This window comes from Pieris rapae, chromosome 14 (genome assembly GCF_905147795.1).
Source record: "Pieris rapae chromosome 14, ilPieRapa1.1, whole genome shotgun sequence".
Classification (NCBI taxonomy): Eukaryota; Metazoa; Arthropoda; class Insecta; order Lepidoptera; family Pieridae; genus Pieris; species Pieris rapae.
The window spans coordinates 1,332,827-1,352,521 of record NC_059522.1 but is presented as its reverse complement, the minus strand read 5'-3'; the positions used below and the strand labels follow the sequence as shown (position 1 = coordinate 1,352,521).

Genomic DNA, 19,695 nt, shown 5'->3' with positions numbered 1-19,695 from the left:
GCACAGTTCCTATATCTGTGTACAATTATTTTTTAGAGCTTTGCTTACTTTTGCTTACAAGAGCAAGGGGGGGGGGATCAATTGCAGTAAACCTGCTTACGTAATACTTGAACGGCTTAGTATAAACGCAGTACACTGCTGCGCTGTAGCAACGCCTTATTTAGGATAAGCCGTAAAATACAGGTATATTTTTTTTATGTTACAGGAGGCAGGCAAGCAGGAGGCTTACCTGCCACGATATTCTGTGATAAAAATAAAAAACTTTTACAAGAATAATGTGTTTTTATTATTTTCGTTAGGACATTTAAATAATACACCATTTTCATCTTTATTCATTCATTACAACAATTACAAAATTCAAACATTTATTTTACATACAAAATTAACAAATTACACTCAATATTCAATAAATATAACATCAAACAACACCGAGCTGATCCTTCAATAGTTTTGTTTCTTCAATAAGAGATGCTACTTGATTTGTTCTGAAACGAGAAAAAAGCGATCATATCACATATTCTTAAACATATATTTCAAAAGGTTAGTAAACTTCAAACTACATAAACAATTAATCGTTTGATTAGAATTTGCAACTACCCTCTTCTAAAATAATGAACAAAGTAGGTTAACTTTAATAACAAAAAAATAATATCAGTTGGTAAGTTAACTTCTAACTACATAATATATCAATATAGAATGAATCATTTGATTAGAATTTTTTGCAACTACCCTCTTCTAAATAATTACCTAAGTCGAATAAATTAAAAAAAATACTATTAGTTGGTTAGTACTTTTACTATCCATACTATGAATGACCAATCATGAGAACATTTTTGCAACTACCCTCTCCTAAAATAATTACGAAAGTCGAATAACTTTAAAAAATACTATTAGTTGGTTAGTAAACTTTTACTATTCATACTATGAATGAACAATCATCAGAACTTTTTTGCAACTACCCTCTTCTAAAAAACATATATCATAATACTCACTGTTGTTGAAGTATGGATGAGATGGTGTCGCTATGTGACTTGCCCAATGCGATATCTTTCTTCTTGTATTCTTCTTCCCACTCTTTAATCTATGAGTAATTCAAATATGTATATTAAATACTATACTAATAAAGCTTAGAGCAGTGTTGGCCTGGTAGCCTCTCATCCCTTGTACGATCCCCGGCTGTGCACCAATGGATTTTCTGTCTATGTGTGCGATTAAAATTCTATCTCTATGGATAAAGAGCTGTTTCCAAAAATATATAATACCTATTGCGAGACTCGAAGTGCCTTAAAGATTACTTGAATTTTTTATGCAGTTAGTAACTATGATGTCATTACAGCGAGGTATGCGGGTAGTGTGGTCGTTATTAAAGTAAATATATATGAGTGTGAGAACGAATGAACGAGTGAATTGATTGATTCATATGATTGTAGTCATAGTCATAGTCATAATATCTTTATTCATTTAGGTAAACATGTACACTTATGAACGTCAAGGAAAACAAATTAAATTAATTGTAAATTAAAATTTAGTACCAGTTCGCAAGTCAAGGGCGTAGAGCGGGTAAGAAGAACTGGCAAGAAACTTTCCGCCACTCTTTTCAATCGCCAAGTTTTTAATACAAATTGTTTGAACTGGAGCAAATCAATCCCAAGGATTAGGATCATTTAGGTATTCGTCACATTTATAAAAGACTTTATTAATTAATTTACTTTTAACAAGGGCTTTTGTGACAGTTCTCTAATTTCGCTTGGGAGTTTGTTGTAAAAACGAATACAATTTCCATATAAAGAGTGGTTTGTCTTCTTGAGCCTGGTTGGTCGCACACTCAAATTAGTTCTATTACGCGTATTATACTGGTGAAAGTCACCATTTGTTTTAAAATCATTTAAGTTTTTTTGTACATACAACAAAGCTTCAAGTATATATTGACCGGATAATGTCATAATATTTAGTTCCTTAAATCTATTCCGTACCGACTCCCTCGGGGAAATACAACAAATACCCCGGAACAGCCCGCTTCTGCAACACAAATATGGATTGAACCTCTGCAGCAAAACTCACCCGTTGTATATGTTTGTCAACATGTTCTCTGAGGCTTCGTGTTTGCGTCTGCAAATGTGAGGATTTTTGTTTGTATGTCTCCAACTGTCGCATCATCTCCTGTTCGGCTGGACTCTTGATAGTGGACGAGCTTAGTGCTCGAATTACCGAGGAACATCTGAAATTTATTTATTACGATAATGCAATTGCTGTTAATATGTAAAGTAGTACTTTCACAGGTATTTTTAATCTGGCTGGCAGACAGAATTTCTTCCTAGAAATAGTCAATAGGTAAGCGGAAGGGGGGGGGGGGGGGGGTAAAAATATTTCAGTGACACATAGGAGTTGCATTCATTTACCTAAATTTAATATCTTCTTGCTTCTTCTCAGCCAAATTCCTCTTCTCTATCAGAAGGGCAGTCTCCAGTTCGACGTCTTGAATGTCTTTCTGTAATTATATAATAAAAGATTAACATACAATATATGCCAAATGTTCTGATCAAGCTTTTTTTTTAAAGAGTACCGAGTGTTTTTTACGCCGGCTTTTTTTGTCGGCCTACACCCTCTGTCTTCATTGCCGGTGAGGATATCTTATGGTCCATAATAAACGTATTTTTTTCATTGGCTGTCGATTTTCGTTAATAATTAAGATTTGAGAGATTTGTCCTTATACGAGGCCTATGTCTAAGGCCAAGCTGTATAATAAAATCAACCGGCATTTTATGTACCTAATATATAAATACAGCAATAAAGGCTTTATTTTTTTTTTATAGCAAACGGGCAGGAGGCTCACCTGATGTTATGTGATACCGCCGCCCATGGACACTCTCAATGCCAGAGGGCTCGCGAGTACGTTGCCGGCCTTTTAAGAATGAGTACGCTCGATGGACCCTAAGTCCAAATGTTTCGGAAATACTTCAGTGGGCAGCCCGGTCCATATAGTGTTATTTGTTATGTTAAAAGGAATCACATGACGCCCAGTTAACCCGCTAATGACGACGCAGTGACGATATTTCTCCTACACACACACACACACACACACACACACACAGCATATTCAGTTAATACACGCTTAAGATATTCGTAGTATTTTTTTTTTAATTTAAACCCACCTGCAAGTCCTCCTTCCAGGCGACCTGCTGCGTCTGCAGAGAGCGCAGCGCGTTGATCTTGCTGACCAGGGCCGAATTGGCTCTGCTCTGACGCAAGATGTACTGCTCCCGAAGCTTCACTGTCACCTCTGTTAGCATCTGCGAATACAAATTAATCATTTTTCAAGTGAAACTTCTTTATATGACGGATGACGTCACGTACATGTGCAGCGTTTTTGTCTACGAAAGGGAGAGAGCGATTGAGACCCATTGAGAGAGAGAGAGAGAGAGAGAGAGAGAGAAAAAAAAAAAAAAAAAAAAAAAGTATTTTATTGAATCACAAACATTAACATACATGTAAAATTGAGGTAGCCCCAGTAAGTTAAATAATACTTGTGATGGAGCAACCTCGCAACTTCCCTTAAATTATAGATTACAATGTTTGGACCAAAACAACTGAAATATGACTTGACAAACTTAGTTACAAAATATATTATTTTTCTATTTATTTATTTTTGAATTAAAAACTAACTAAATTAAACAAATAATAACGCACGGTCTTTGCGTGCGTGCGTGTGAGTGCGTGCATGTGTGTTTGTGTGTGTGTGTGTGTGTGTTTGTGTGTTTGTGTGTGTGTGTGTGTGCGTGCGTGCGTGTGTGTGTGTGTGTGTGTGTGTGTGTGTGTTTATCTGATTCTCGTCAAAATTAATTCTGTTTCTTCATATGTGATAGTTTTCAACCACCCAGTTACGGTATTCTTACAATTATATAATAACATCGGATATATATTTAATTTCTGATTCAGTTTATTATAGATGTAGGCAGCCTGTGTAGTATATTGACGTTGAGCAGAAACTGTGTGCACGCGTGGGGCGTATGCTACAATATCTTTACGTCTCTTCTTTAGTTTACCTGGACTAAATGGTAGTGTTTTGTGCATACGTAGGGTGATATGCAAAATGTATAATTTTCTAACGCTCAATAAGCCACTATTTCTGTAAAGGTCATCGGTAGAGTATCTATATGGTTTGTAGTTCATTACTTTAACAAGGGCCCTTTGAGATCTCTCTAAATCTAAAAACTTAGTTTTAGTTGCTCCTCCCCATACGGGAATGCAGTATATTATAATAGATTGAGCCAGGGCTAGATAAACTTTATTAAGCAATGACGCGGGCATGACGTAGCGTAAGTTTTTAAATATCCAAATAAGTTTTCTAACCCGGGCCATAATTGTTTCGATGTGTAAGTGCCATGATAACCTTTGGTCCACTGTAACTCCAAGATATTTGGTAGAGTTGACACGTTCTATGGTCTGACAGCTACAATTCTGGGCAATCGGATCACCACACCTATGAATCCTAACTCCAAAGTCGTAACCCGGCTGAGATCTTTGATTCGCAGTAAAACATATAAAATTTGTTTTATTAACATTAAGTGAAAGTAAGTTGGTATTAAGCCAGCCAGCTACTTCAGCCAGACCTAGTTCAGCTGCGGATTTCACAGCCATCCAAGTCGCTCCCGTGTACACAATCGCGGTATCATCCGCGTATGAGTAGATCCGTCCGCCATTGCTCCGAATATTACAAAGGTCATTTATATATATCAGGAACAATGTCGGGCCAAGCACGCTTCCCTGCGGGACGCCATATTCCACGGTTTCTTCTTCACTTATCAAATTATTAATTTTAACTTGTTGTTTTCGACCTTGTAGATAACTTCTAAAAAGGGAGAGAGCTGTATCACGAATTCCTATGGCTTCCAGCCTGCGCAGAAGAATGGGAACGGAAACGGTATCAAATGCCTTTTTAAGGTCCAAGAATATTGTTACGCATTTAATACCTCTGTCTACATTATCAGTTATGTCATTAGTAAGTGCAGTCACGGCATCTTGTGTAGACAGGCCCTTCCTAAATCCGTATTGTGTGTTGGATAAAATTTTGAATTTATTTAAGTAATTGACCAGTCTATTGTTCAGTAACTTTTCTAATATTTTAGAGATACATGGCAGTACGGATATAGGACGGTAGTTATTGACGTCGTTCAGGTCCCCACTCTTATGCACAGGCGTAATCAACGATCTCTTAAATACGGCTGGAAATATTCCTGTTTTGAAGCAGGAATTAGCCAGCTGGCTAATGAGCGGGACAATAAAGTCTCTGGACATTTTCAAAAACTTTGTGGGTATACCATCCCAACCAGGTGCGCTCCCAGAATCGAGACCCATGAGTATAGCATCCACCTCACGAGGACTAGTCTCAAGAAGAACAAACGAAGACACCCGAGAACAAATGTCTGTAGTTGTTGGGTTACCGAAGTTAAGTAAAATGTCCTCAGCTAAAGTTGACCCTATTTTAACAAAGAATTGGTTGATACGGTTTAGTGAGTCAAGCGGATTCGGAGTAATATTCAGTAGACATGTATTTGAGGATTTGGGGGTTTTAAATTGAGTTACTTCATTAATTTTTATCCAAAGCTGTTTAGGATTTTTAACTGAGTTAGCTATTTGAGTTTTATGAAATTGTCGTTTAAGTTTTTTAATTAAGTTTGAACAGAAGTTACGAAAGCGTCTAAATGTTATTTTTAAGATTACGTTAAAAGGATTTTTCTTTAGTTTAAGTTGCATTTTATTGCGAAGATTAATACAGCGTAGGGCTCCTAGTGATATCCAAGGTTTAAGAATTCGCTTGCTATTAGAGATTGTCTTAGTTTTAGTGTTACAAAGTAATATGGTTTTTATTTCATGGATAAATTTATTAGCCAAGGTCTCCGGATCATTGTAAATATTGAAAAATGACATGTCTGAGTTAAATAAGTCTTTACACGCGTTTTCAAAGTCAATAGAAGTTGAATACCTATGGCAGTTTCTAGTTACAGTTTTTTGTGCTAGGTTTAATACTACCATGGCATGGTCCGTGATAGTTGTAGTCAAGACAGCCACAAAAGCAGAGCTCTTAAGTTTATCGAATTTCAGAAAAACATGGTCGAGGCAGTTCGACTCTCTAGTAGGTAGACAGTGCCCGGGAAGCAGCCCATGTCCTGCCAGCATGTTTAAATAATTTAATCTATTGTGACGCTGCTGTAAGGATTCAGACTCTCTACCTATTAGGTTGATGTTTATATCCCCAGTTATTATAATATTTTTAGGTGCAGTAATAGTATCGAGATAACTATTTAGGGAAGTTATGAAATTATCTGCACAGGCGTGTGATGGGGAACGATATATACCTATAATAACGTATTCGGCGATAATTAGCTGTATAGCCGAGGCGTGCGAGAGTGAAACTTCTGTTACCCGACAGAGATGGTTGTTTTTTATGTATCCTACAACGCCATCATTTTGATTGAGCTGATTTGTAGTATGATATGAAGAGTAATTACGGAGGAGTGGTAAGCGTTTACTATTATTTAGTCTGCACTCTGTAAGGATCATTACATCCACATCATGATTCATTTGCTGTAAATTTACCTGAAGGTCGTCAAAATTACTGTAAATACTTCTAATATTTTGTGTCAAGACAGTGAAATTATTTTGCTCAACGTAGTTACTAAATTCTTCGATGTCAATTATTTTTGAGTTACTAATTTCTGTATTATCTAGTTCCCATAAGGTGTTTAAATGATTATCCATATTCAGTTACGCGTGCAGAATGGCGTAGCTTGCCCTTTACTCTATTGAATAATTGCATGTAAGTACCGTTGCAGGATAACGATGTTTTGAGAGTACATATAGTGCTATTGAGACAGTTAAACTTATTGTGTAAGAGTGTGTATGATTTTGTGTATGTGTGTTTAAGTGTGTATGTATGTCCGTAAAAAAGGGATTTTACACTGAATAATACTTTTAGATACCGTAGATTACAACTTTTTGAACTACTGTTACTTGGTTTATCAAAACAATGTAGGTTAATTATAAATGCTAAAACTTTAAGTATGAATAGACTAATAATTATTTTCTTAATACTAATACATGCACAAAAAATAAGCGATAAGAATAGTAAGAAATAAAAAGAAGTTTCACAGTATAGTCACGTTTCCTGTAGCAAAAGGTGTACCTGGGCTTCGCTGTTAATGAGGATAACCCGAGAATTTTCATCTTTCTTGACGAAGACTCGGCCATGTTTAGTCCAGCAGAATTTGTACTCTTTTGATTTTGTAAGGTCTCGGGCCAGGAAAAATAGTCGGGCTCCTTTTGATGTTAACTGTTCCGATATAAAGACAGGGGTTTCTTCATTTTTGGTAAATCCGAGATGTTTAGCCTGTATCTTTGTTTTATTTTTAATATTGTAGCTCTTGACTTTCAGAAGTAAATCCATTTTAAGAATCGATGAGGCTAGTTCGACAATTATGGGGGTGTTATTTACCCCAGACTTTCTACTCTGGATTCTGTAAATATCTTTTATGTCTTGCTGGCTCATATTAAAATTTACAGATTTTGAGAGACACAATACCATATTAATTAAGTCGTCTCTATTTTCGTTTCCGTTCTTTGGCACATTTTTAATTTCAATACATGTCTTCCGAGTTGTCCTTTGCAGATCCTCTATTTTATCTTCTAGGATATTAATATACTCCCTATCTTTCTTAGTCTGTACCTCTAGTGATGCTATCTTCTTCTGAAACTCTTCTTGTTGAGCAAACAAACGCGTGATTGATGTTTCTATGTTACTGTTAGTTAATTGCATTTCCTTGAGATTGTTATTAATTTCTCTAAGTTCTTGTTGCTGAGTCTTCGTAAATGACGCGAACAATTCTTTCATGTATAATTTAAATTGAGAAAAATCCGAAGGTTCAGCGGGTGAAGTATGCATTTCCTGTTCTCTTTCTACTCTGCACCTTTTATTGACCCTACTATTTCGCATGGAAATAAAATTCGGTGGTGTACTTTCAATACCTGCTTCATTTATGTTACTGTCAGATAACGACTTATTTAACTGTGTTGCGGACATTGTACCAGGGAATAATGCACAGCAAAGTAACCACTAATGCGTATCTTACAACGGGCCAATTAGTCACAAGGTAATTAGCGAAAGGGGTGTCGCTAATTAGGTAATTATCCAGTGGCGCTTGTGAAAGGTGGAGCTTAGCGGTGAGTGGTCGCCTTCAAGGTCACGTATGACCAATAGTTAATAATTAGGTGTGTTACCCGTACTTCTTGTTCGCTGCGCAGGCGCTGGTTTGTTGTCACCGATCTCAGGTACCAGGGTGGCAGGATCGTTTCTCTGTCTACGTAGTCTTCACACGTTGGGTATCTTCACACGCCGGTTACCTCTTGTGATTTTATGCGCTCCTATTTTCTTCTTTGAATTTAGTGTTACCAAATTTATTATTTAATATTTAAATAAACTTTTACAAGGGGTCCACTACACGTCTACACCTATCGGCGGTCCGGGGGAAGAGGAGAGAGAAAAATACACGCAATTGGTTGATGTATTCATTTAGTAGTTATATTAGATGGCTATTCTGTCGCATAGTGTCAGATGCAGTAAACGCAGATTATTTATTTATTTCATTATCACTAGTTCGTATATAGATATAGAAATATATGGAGTGATCATATACTGGTATATAATCATCTATTGGGGATTTTACCTTTTTTTTTTTATTAATTCGAGGTGGAAATGCATTTGCGCATCCCCTGCCCTAGAAAGTTGCAGGGGTATGTGGGACTCGACCCACACCAAAATCTCTGCTATTCAGAGACTGGGTGAACAATACCCACTAAAAACACCTCGACAAATACCTACAAAGCCGCGTTACAGAGGCTCCGGGGTCGCTATCGCACTCAAAAAGCTTCGGTGCAATACACTACATAGGAGGTAAGAGATGGGCATATCTTCTCCTATTTCCTCCCCGTCTTCTACTCCTAGGATTCGTCCTAAAGCGCTCCCTTTCTCGTTCTACTGACTCCTTCTGTAGCATTACATGCTCACAGAAGGATAATTGGGGATTTTACCTTAGTAATAATTAATTTACAAAAAAGTTTCACTTCTATATACTTTGTACGCACATACTAATTTCGTGAACAGGGGGCAAACGGGCAACAAGCTCATCTGATGTTTAATGATACCACCGCTCATGGACACTCACATGGCCAGAAGACTGGCAAGTGCGTTGCCGGCCTTTTAAGGTAAGGTACGCTCTTTTCTTAAAATCACTAAGTTATGGCCTCTAAGATGACTGATTTTCATGTGTTCGTAATTATCCGTATTTTTTATATTAAAAAAAAATTAAATCATTTTTTTCAGTTATTTTTTACCTCTAACATTTCCTTGGGCCCCATATCCTGAGTCTTGTTCAAATGCAAAATGGGTTGGGAGACCTCACGACCCAATATCTCTTGGATTATCGTCACGAAGGACAGTTTCTGACGCTGGAAAAAAATAATTCGCTTTTATAAATAATAATAATATATTATTTGATGATATCAAAAAAAATTGTTCTCTGTAAATTCGGTTTACGGACGATAGTTTGACGTGACAACGTTATAATAAAACATTGATGTAATAATTGCATACTGAAGTCTTCGAATTGAAGATAACTCTTCAATTTGAAGACTTCAGTAGATACGAGTGCAAGCGTACAATGACCGTAACGGGACAATGACCGTAACGGGACAATGCGCGTAACGGGACAACGAGTCCTACTTTTTCATGGAGCCGATATATAATGATTTGTTAAGCTTGTAATTTTACACCTGATTCAGTTGTGTTGTTATAAAATAATAGTGATCCTAGTTTTAGAGTTCTTAAAAAAAAAGATTTTATTAGCCTACAACGCGATTTCCGAAAGCAGAACAAAACAGAATTAATAACAACGATTTGTGTAGGCTTTCGTTCCAAATAAATGTTTTGAAATGATTTTTAAAATCTCAATAAATAGCCATTAGGATACTTAACTATTTGTTATTGAGTAATAAACATAAGGACTTAAAATTTAAAATAAATTTAAATCCTTTTCATTTTGTTTTCCATCAATGTGTCTACGACTATAGACGTAACCAATCAAATCACCTCTTTCAAGAGTTCATGTAACTCATCGCTATCCAAAGCTGGATTCTGGAGTTGCAGCTCCCTGAACAGGTTCTCTTCTATGATGTACGGCTCCAGGCTTCTGGAAATTTATAGAACTTCTAATTAATAACATGAATTAATGAAGAATTTTTGAAAACGTTTTGAGTTTTTTCGTTAGAAACAACCTTTCTCTCTAGGTTATTAAATTAAACAGTAGCCATTTAATATTCGATAAAACAATAAAGGTCCTTTTAGGTCTGGTCCTCAGATTTCTGTTTCTGTTTTAAATGAAATCAAATCAAATGCGCAGAAAGTCCATTGGTGCATAACCGGTGTTCGAACCTAAGACATCAGCGATGTCAGTCCCACGCTAAAGCCACTGGCAAATACTGCAGTCTAAACCGGAAGAGTTTCTTGAATTGAAATCTCTCTTCATCCCAAAAACTACTGAACTGATTCTAATTAAATTTGACTGGAACAAACTTGGAATATCTTATTTTAATCAATATATACACACAAAAGTCAAAATCATAACCTCATTTTTCTGAAATGCATTTGCAAACAACACAGTAAAAAGATCTTTCTTCTCTATCTCTCACCTTATTAGCAACTCCCCCGAAGAGCAAAGTACCAGAATGTCATGAAGGGGAGGAGCCAAGACGAGTCCCACCGGAGGTGAAGCCTCATCCGAGCTGGTGCAGACGAGATGACGAGCCGCACTCGACTTGCTGCTGATGAGGGACAGTATGGAATCTATTTCATCTGAAAACAATATGTGAAACATTTTAATTTCATAGATAATTGACAAAAACATTTGAGGCCATATTCATTATTTTCAACACACCTGCTTTCAGTCAGATACATATTTGATATTTTTCGACGCTGCTTTATTTAAATCAAAATACTAGCGACTTGATTGAATATCGACCTTTAATTAACTGTCTAGAGATTTAATTAACTCACTGATTTAACTTTTTTACTTCACTGCAACAGATAGACTAACATGCACGTGACTTACATAACACTTGTTACAATTATAAAGAAAAATAAAGACTGGAAAACGGCTTTCGGGTCCGCTTGTGCAAAATAAAAATTCAAATTAATCAAAATAAAAAATAACTAAAATACGTAGTGATTAACGATAAATAATAAAATTAATCAAAAAGATTTTAATGAAATAAATAAATTATTAGTTAATACTGTAACCGTTGTATATAAAATTGATTTAAAAACACCAAAATAATATTTATTTATTCACACTGTTTAATTGTACTGTTACGAAACACGTGTTCAAAATATAAAAATACTAGAATATACAACTTCAAAGTTATTGATTTTCATCCCACCTAGACCTAACTTTACGATGTCGAATTTAGGTGTCGGTGTGATTTTTCCCCATCACGCCAAAAGAAGTATAACTTCAAAATAAATGATAACAACCTCAAAAGCTTTTTACAATTGAATAATAAACTTCACCATTAATCGAAAAGGCTAGTTTTTGTAAGTACCTTCCAAATAATAGGTGGCTGGAGGCTTTAATAATACAATCTCTGTTTAAATGCGATATATACTTACTCTCTTCGGCCACTGCTAGGTCCTTTAAATGTCCCATGATGGGCAAAGTGACGGAGTGTACGCCACCAGCGTGCACACACGCGTACGTATTCCCCAAGCACTGAAATCAATTTGGAAATTACTAATTATCTTACAATCCCTGATCAAATAATTAAATAATATTACAATCACACAAAACGCGAGCTGTGTCGTCAAGATCATTTTTGCTTCCGCGTAATGACCGGGCTCAAGTATGTGTTGCCGGCCTTTGTAAACATATAGTTTTGTTGTTTTATTAAAGTTTAAACATATTTTGCTAATACAGTTAACTCTTACCGGGTACAAGTGAACCGGATAAGCAAATGACACATCATCTTTACTGTTCAACACAATGTTCAAATCCACAGACTCCATAACGTAGAGGGCGTAGCCATCGCCGTCTTCCTTCTCCGAACCCTGAAATTTTAAGACAAATATGATTTCAAATACCTATCAACAATATCTACATATAAATAAATCGCTGTTTGTTAGTTAGTTCGCTAAAACTCGATAACGGCTTTGATTATTTGTGGAAGTCCAGAGGTTTTAACAATTGGAAACATAAATAATAACAAAAAATCATACTAAAAACAAAAATTTAATTTTACAATAAAATCAATTCCTATTGTGTTCCTATGACTTTTAAACAATTAAGCAGTGTAACTTGATTGTCATATATTTATAGGTGTGTGGGGTACGAGTAGGCACATAACAAATATGTTAATGAGAAATATAATTAAACAACCATTTCAGGCAAGCCTTTTGGTATATTTTAAAAATCTTGTATGTATTACGTTTGAACACAAATATAATATGTAGGCGATACGAAGTATACGAGTTCATCTAGTCTTTATTTTTGTATACAATTCTACTGTACGTAAATAAACTCCTCTTAAACAGCTTGACCGATTTGAATGAATTTTGCAGTCGGTATCTAGGTTTCATCACAAGGAATGAATAGCTATTAGCTGGTATATATATATATACTGTGCATGTGTTGGTAATTAAACACCTAAACATATGGACAGATTTTGATGATTTTTTTGTATGTACGACATGCGTACAGGACAACGTTTGTCGCATACGCTAGTTTTTTATAGATATCTGGCAAAACAGATATCTCAAAAACGAATGAATCGAGTTTAATGCAATTCACTAATGAGTCAGACATATATTATAGGAGGTGACGGGAATTATATACATATACTAGCGGATCCGACAGACGTTGTCCTGTCTACACGTCTTTAATTTCAAAATTTCAATTTTTAATAAGCCATTTTGATGAAAATTATTATTCAAATGTTATGACAATATCTAACGATCCAGCACATGGTCACACACGATATAACACAATGATAACAAAACTTTTTTTAAATTTCGGGACAGACTAAAATTAAAATTCGAATATTATTTAAAATTTGACACTGCGATGGTAGCGCCGTCTGTCGGATCCAATGTAAAACATTCCAAAATCAACAACTACTAATTAAAATTAATTAATTAGTTGTTGTTGAATAATGAAAATTAATTAAAAAAACATTGTCCAGCGGACAAAATTGTGAATCTAAACCATTCCCAGATCCCCTTGAACACACACAAAAAATTTCGTCTAAATCGGTCCAGTCGTTTAGGAGGAGTTCAGTCACATACACACGCACACAAGAAATATATATATTAAGATTTTTATATATAAGGATATAAAATTAACTTACGTTAGGCAGAAGCAGACAATGGTATAGCGATGCTGTGGCACTGGCGATGACCACAACGGTGGAGAAGTCTGCGGCACCCATCGTCATGATGGTACACGATTCAGAGCCATAGTTATCATCAGCTGGTGGGTAAATGGCGAGAGGACCGCGAAGTTTTATTTGTAGGGGACTGAAACGTTTTATTAAAAAATCATGAAGCTCCTAGTCTAGTCTTAGTGGGCACATAAGGCTGATGAAGTGTTCGCCCCATGCCCCATTATAACTACGGGAATTATTTTTTTTGCTTTTGATTTTAATCAATAAGTGGTTTTTATCGCTATTAATGTCAAACTTTATACATAATTTTTTTGCTCTAGAACAAAAATTTAATTTTAACATTCTAGAATTCTAGTTTTCATCTGGGAACTGTAAGCATTTTTAATTGAATAATATTAACAATTAAATGCAGTATGTACTGATAAAAATATCCGGATTCACTGCGAGTTGATTACATCAATCATCAGACATAAATTAAATTAAATTCATTTAACGAAACACACATGATTAGAAAAATCAGAAACATTTCGAATACTAAAAAACCCAATTAAAAAATGGTTAACATTACTGAATATAGTTAAAATCTGTTAAATAAAATAGAAGGGACTCATATTTGGTAGTAAAAACCTTATTTATTCCTCCAGCTAATCACTAAACAATATTCAAACAACTACATTACACACAAAAGCCAAAACGGAATACACATTGAAACAGAAACATAAAGCACAGTTTTACAAAGCTTTGCTGATAATTTATGTTGACTGTATCATGAAAGTAATACAAATAAAAATAAAATGACAAATTTCTGTAAAACTAAAAATACCTTTTGCTGTCCAAGAAGTCAGTATTCATCATATAAACATCACCGTTCCCACTGAGAATCAGCAAGTGTTCATTATCGGGTGTGGCTGTGAAATCGACTGCCGAGTCACCGAAGCTATCCAGCAACGTCATGCCTAAGGAACCAACAGGTTTTGGTCCGATTAGGAACGACTTAATCATCCTTGGTCCTGTCTTCAGTGCTATGTTGTATAACCTGGAATTTTAAAAATTACTTAGGACAAAAGCCTTGACATTATTTTTATATAATACGGGGAGGGACAAATGTGTAATATACCCATTTTTAGCGGGTGCGTTGCCGGCCTTTGAGGAAGTACGCTCGAATTTTGAATAGTTGGAGGTCGCATCTCTCAGGAAAGACCCCACCGGGATTCAATTTTTTTTTTACCTACGTACTACTTTTCTCACATGTTATATTTCTGTAAAATTTAAAAACATTTTTCAATTCCATCATTAGTTTTGCGTACACTAAATAACTTTTAAAAATTCATGTTCCTAGTTTTTTGATTGTCCAAAAAGCGATTTTACGAGAATATTTTTCCAACACCATTTCCTATCATGTAAACTACTGTTTGCGTTATCCCATCAACACCATACAGTTTTACAATTTTTCCAAACAGCGACAAAATACATATTACCAAACCTATCATGTATACCATGTATAGTTCTTATAGGTCTGAAGACATCAATGACATTGGCTGCCAGTGGAAACCTTCCTTCATTTTCCTAGTACGCCCACTAGGAAAATGAAGGAGACATACATCTCGAAATTAATCATATAAAAAGGCTGATGATGATATCATAGATAATAGTTTCTATAGATAGCTGGTATCTATGTCAATGGAAGTAAAAAGAATCGTCATTACTCTTACCTCATAGTATTATCCGATAGTAGAACCAGTAGATGTGAGAGTGACTTGGGATGCCATCGCACTCTGTGGACCTCACCCTTCGCGTACATAAACCGTTCGTCCAGCGAATAGCTCCTGAAATGTAAATATGATATTTTAATAAAGTGTTATTAGAATTGAGCAGTGTTGCAGCCTGACGGCTTTTGACAATTTTTGCCGCGCTCCACCGCTCTGTGGAACCAATTTGAGTTAGGGGCCTTTAATAAGAAGCCAATTCTTAAAAGGCCAGCAACGCACTCGCGAGCTCTCGGGCATTGAGAGTGTCCATGGGCGGCGGTATCAATTAACATCAATCGTAACGTGTACCTCCTGCCTGTTTTCGCCCTGTTCTTTTAAAAAAAAATTAAGCGCGAAACTTCTTTGTAAATAAATTTTCTCGCTATCTGTCCAATCACTTTCTCCCTTTTTTTTTCAAAAAAAGGCTGCACATCTTCGGGACGCTAATATTTATATTATTGCGTTTCATCCGTAAAAAATACCCTCATTGCACCTAAAGAAGTTTCGAATGAGTTAGTTATGTAGTTTTTTTAGAAATCTATTAAAGTTGAGTACTTATTCCTTCTCATAAATGATAAAATTTGCAAAGATGAAGGAGAAATTATAGGGTACCCAATATTCACAATTCGACTTCAAGAAAAGAGCCTACAATTCTTAAAAAAACAACGCTTTTGCCAGCCTTGGCAGCGTAAGTGTCCATTGGATAACATGGGCTAAAATGGGCACTTAGCATCAGATGAGCCTCCTGTCCCTTTGCCGCCTATAACATAAAAAAAGCTAAACTAAAGCACTTATCAGTCAAACACAAGTACAGATAGTGTAATCCACGAAGACGCGCCCCACTATTCCTTCTAACTGATTCCGTCAATATTTAAGTGTTATCAGTACACACGTCCACTACAATGAATAGACTAATCAGGAGTGTCATGGTCAAAGTGAAAGATGCTCTCCACAACCAAAAATTGGTGGGGCGCGTCTTCGTTAATTGCTATAATATATATTTAACTTCCACTTTTACTGTTACGTACAAAAACAAATCCGCGTAAAAGAATTAATACAAAAACCGCATCACATAAATTAAGCATTGTTTAAAAATCTCCTGCGGCCCCTCCCTTATCAGTAAAAATGGGCCTCATTCGTTAATCCCTTTAAAGATTCGCGGTAACCCTTCAGTAGGGCATTCGAGAGAACCATAATTAAATTAATGATTGGAACCATATATGCTTATGCACACACGATTCGCTCGCGTCGTACGATACGTACGTGTCGTACGACGTCTCGTAGCACTCATTTGTTACTACGATTTCCTTCACAGTGTAAGTTCTACCATTTTCGTTCTCTTTACTTACTTGCTAATATTTAGTATTGTCTTTTATTAACATAACTTTTACACATTTAAAGAAAAACACTTTTTAACGGATTATAGTTATGTATTGAAGTGAAACTTCTTTAGAGTCGTTGTGATTTCAAACCGGATGCAACGAAAAAGCGACAGTAAAAAGAGACAGAAACATTAATTCATACGATTTAACGTGGGAGAAAATGAGATAGATAAACTTCTTTCGAATCGTCGTGATTTCAAACCGGATGCAGCGGTAAAGAGAGACAGAAACATCAATTCATCTTATGATTGAACGTGGGAGAAAATGAGATAGCAGGCATTATACAGCCTCTCTTTACTGCCGCTTTTTCATTTGATCGAATTTCAAACTTTCGATGTTTTAGTTTTTCCCAAATTAAAAATTTATATTAAACTTATAAATTTAAATTTATCATTAAAATATACTGTTTTAAAAGAACACACACATTTAGATAATGGAAAATGATTAATTTATATATGATTAATAATAAAAAAAATGTTTTTGAAGGTTTCACTTCTACCATGTGTGAATTGCACATATGTTTTTATTGTATTTAAACTTATAATTATTTGTACATAATTTTAAATTTAAACCGACGTTTCGCGTGCTTTACAGCGTGCGTGGTCACGGTGACTGAAGACAAAGGTGTTAAATGTCAAAAAGTATTACAGCTGCAGAAAATGTTGTGTCATCTGTATTTATTTCCCCGGAGTTGGTATCGACTAAAAGATGTAGGGTTTTTGCAGAAATTGCTCACGGTGTCCTCCATTTTCGCGGATTGTTTATTTTGAGATTTTAATTTGGATATTATTGGATCCCAGGTGTTTGATAATTATAGGCCGTCCTCTCTATTGAAATTGGCGTGTTTTTTGATTTCAATGGCCTCGCGTACCAATCTTGGGAAGAATCTGGCTGTATAATGCCTGCTATCTCATTTTCTCCCACGTTCAATCATAAGATTAAATTATGTACAAATAATTATAAGTTTAAATACAATAATACTAACTATAATCCGTTAAAAAGTGTTTTTCTTTAAATTGCTAATATTTGTTTGAATTAGTATAGAATAAAATTTAAGAAATTAGCCAGAGTGTCGAGGGTTTTATTGTACCTTCAACATGTCTCAATTATCATAATAAATTGTTTGATAAATTAAAACCGGCAAAAATTATAAGAAAAGCATCCTTTCGTTGTAAATCACATTTGCAAAGGGTCGCCTTTTTACCACGCGAGAGAAAAGGGGTAACAAACGATCGTGCATTAGAACAAACGGAATACAAATACAGACCGGACCCACCTCCGGAACAAAAACCGATAAAATGCCCAGGAAAGGTTCCGATTCGGTAAAAAATAAGAATCAGACAATGCCGACGCGACGCGGGCGACCTATACGTGTCCAGTTTTTTTACGACCCTTTGTCCTTCCGGGCCTCTTTTTTAAATAGATCAGGGGCAAGTAAAGACCGCCGGACATCCCTGAAATATTATTGTGGATTTTTCTGCTCCGTACTCATAAATTCGGCCGCCCCCCGCGCGGAATTATAAATTCGTTTAATAAAATATGATACGATAAAACCGGTTTTTACCGAGGCGGACCTCTATTATATTATGTTTAATTTAAATATGAATAATTAAATTTAAAAAGGAAATCTCCGGGCTAATGAAATTTTTGTTTTCGAGATAATGAATTGAAAACACGTCGTGGCCGCGGTGTCGTTTCGTGTTATTCTTTTGCGTTCATTCGGATTCAGGGTACGTGTTACAAAATCCCGCTGCGAAAAAAATATTCTAATTTATTAATTATGACGATGAATTATATTTTTACAACGTTATCTCAGCCTTTGGCGCTATCGCTCCGGCCACTCTCCGAATACTCTTCATATTAAAAATTTCATATTTTTATTAGCTTGTTTCAAATTTCACATTGTAGATAGGATTAATTTAAATGTCGTAGCTTACATCTAATATTTCCTTCATTTGTTTGAAATTTAAATAAAATTTCAACGATTTGTTATTTTGTGCAACCCAAACTCGCGAAGAACGTCGGATTTCAATAGAGTCAAAACAGCGTTTAATCAACACGAACGACAAAACGCAACCATTATTCAAAAAAATCTCCAAACGGCCGAGAAATATTAAAACAAAAAAGCATCGATCCACACCGCAACAACCGCAAGGGATTAAAATCCGTAACGAACGCACGAAAAATATTCAAATACAATACTAACAAATTGATACAAACACTCATTAGTATCGCGGAAGGCGCGGTGGTTCCCCCGGGCGCGACGTCGCCCGCCCGATCTACCGACATTACAATCCACATCCAACGTACAAATATTATCTAAAATTCCTTCTCATTTATAATCCTTTTGTGTCCTCAGAGCGGTGTCCTCCGTCAGACTCCCTCCCCCCGGGGGGGTGGGGGGTATTTTTATATTTTTAATCGCGTTGGGCATTATCCAAATGGACATTGGCGGTCGGACTGTCGCTGCGGTCGCGATGATAAATTCTTTCGTTCGACACCAGCGCGATGTTTTGTTTTGTCCCTTCCTTTATTCCCGTATCTGAGTAAAATGTCATTAATTACCTCTATTTGTCTGTCGGTGACTGTATTCTTTCGATTTCTTAGACGATTAAAAATGGTCGTCTGCTTCCGATACTGGCCCGAAATGAGAATTGATTATTCTCCGCCTTTAGAGGTGCTTTATTGAAAGAATTTGCCCGCGTTTCGTCTGTCAGTGATTGATATCAATTTGCTATGAATGCCAAAGCTATTTTCTTTAGACAATGTCTTGAATGTAGGGTTGTTTTTTAAAGGATACTATTATTAATGAATCATAATATATTAAATCGAAGATATTACGTGCTTTTATTGCAAATATGAAATCCTTCAAACATGGGGCATATAATAACCTCAATTATCTCAACCATATTCTAAAGGTTATTTTTTTTTGCAAATTGAGACAAGATCATAAGAAAAACTTTAGATTAAAAGGCCGGCAACGCATTTGCGATCCGCATGGCATTGAGAGAGCCTACGATCACTTAACATCAGATGAGCACGTTTGCTTCCTGTATAAAAAATTGTCAAGAATCGACCAATTC

The 19,695-nt window shown here is 35.7% G+C and overlaps 1 protein-coding gene across 1 annotated transcript in view; it reads right to left on the bottom strand.

The window, feature by feature from the left end:
- Window positions 1-338: 338 nt before the first annotated feature.
- Window positions 339-19,695, bottom strand: part of LOC111000562 (nucleoporin 88) — a 110,094-nt gene continuing 90,737 nt past the window's right edge. Inside the window, exons 3-15 of the mRNA XM_045631009.1 lie at window positions 15,195-15,308; window positions 14,306-14,518; window positions 13,447-13,615; window positions 12,032-12,151; window positions 11,717-11,816; window positions 10,741-10,903; window positions 10,142-10,241; window positions 9,388-9,501; window positions 3,153-3,290; window positions 2,400-2,488; window positions 2,062-2,218; window positions 993-1,081; window positions 339-485 (exon numbers count right to left, since the gene is read on the bottom strand). Coding sequence (XP_045486965.1) covers window positions 419-485; window positions 993-1,081; window positions 2,062-2,218; window positions 2,400-2,488; window positions 3,153-3,290; window positions 9,388-9,501; window positions 10,142-10,241; window positions 10,741-10,903; window positions 11,717-11,816; window positions 12,032-12,151; window positions 13,447-13,615; window positions 14,306-14,518; window positions 15,195-15,308 — 1,633 coding nt within the window. The 3' untranslated portion in view covers window positions 339-418. The remainder of the gene's footprint in view (window positions 486-992; window positions 1,082-2,061; window positions 2,219-2,399; window positions 2,489-3,152; window positions 3,291-9,387; window positions 9,502-10,141; window positions 10,242-10,740; window positions 10,904-11,716; window positions 11,817-12,031; window positions 12,152-13,446; window positions 13,616-14,305; window positions 14,519-15,194; window positions 15,309-19,695) is intronic.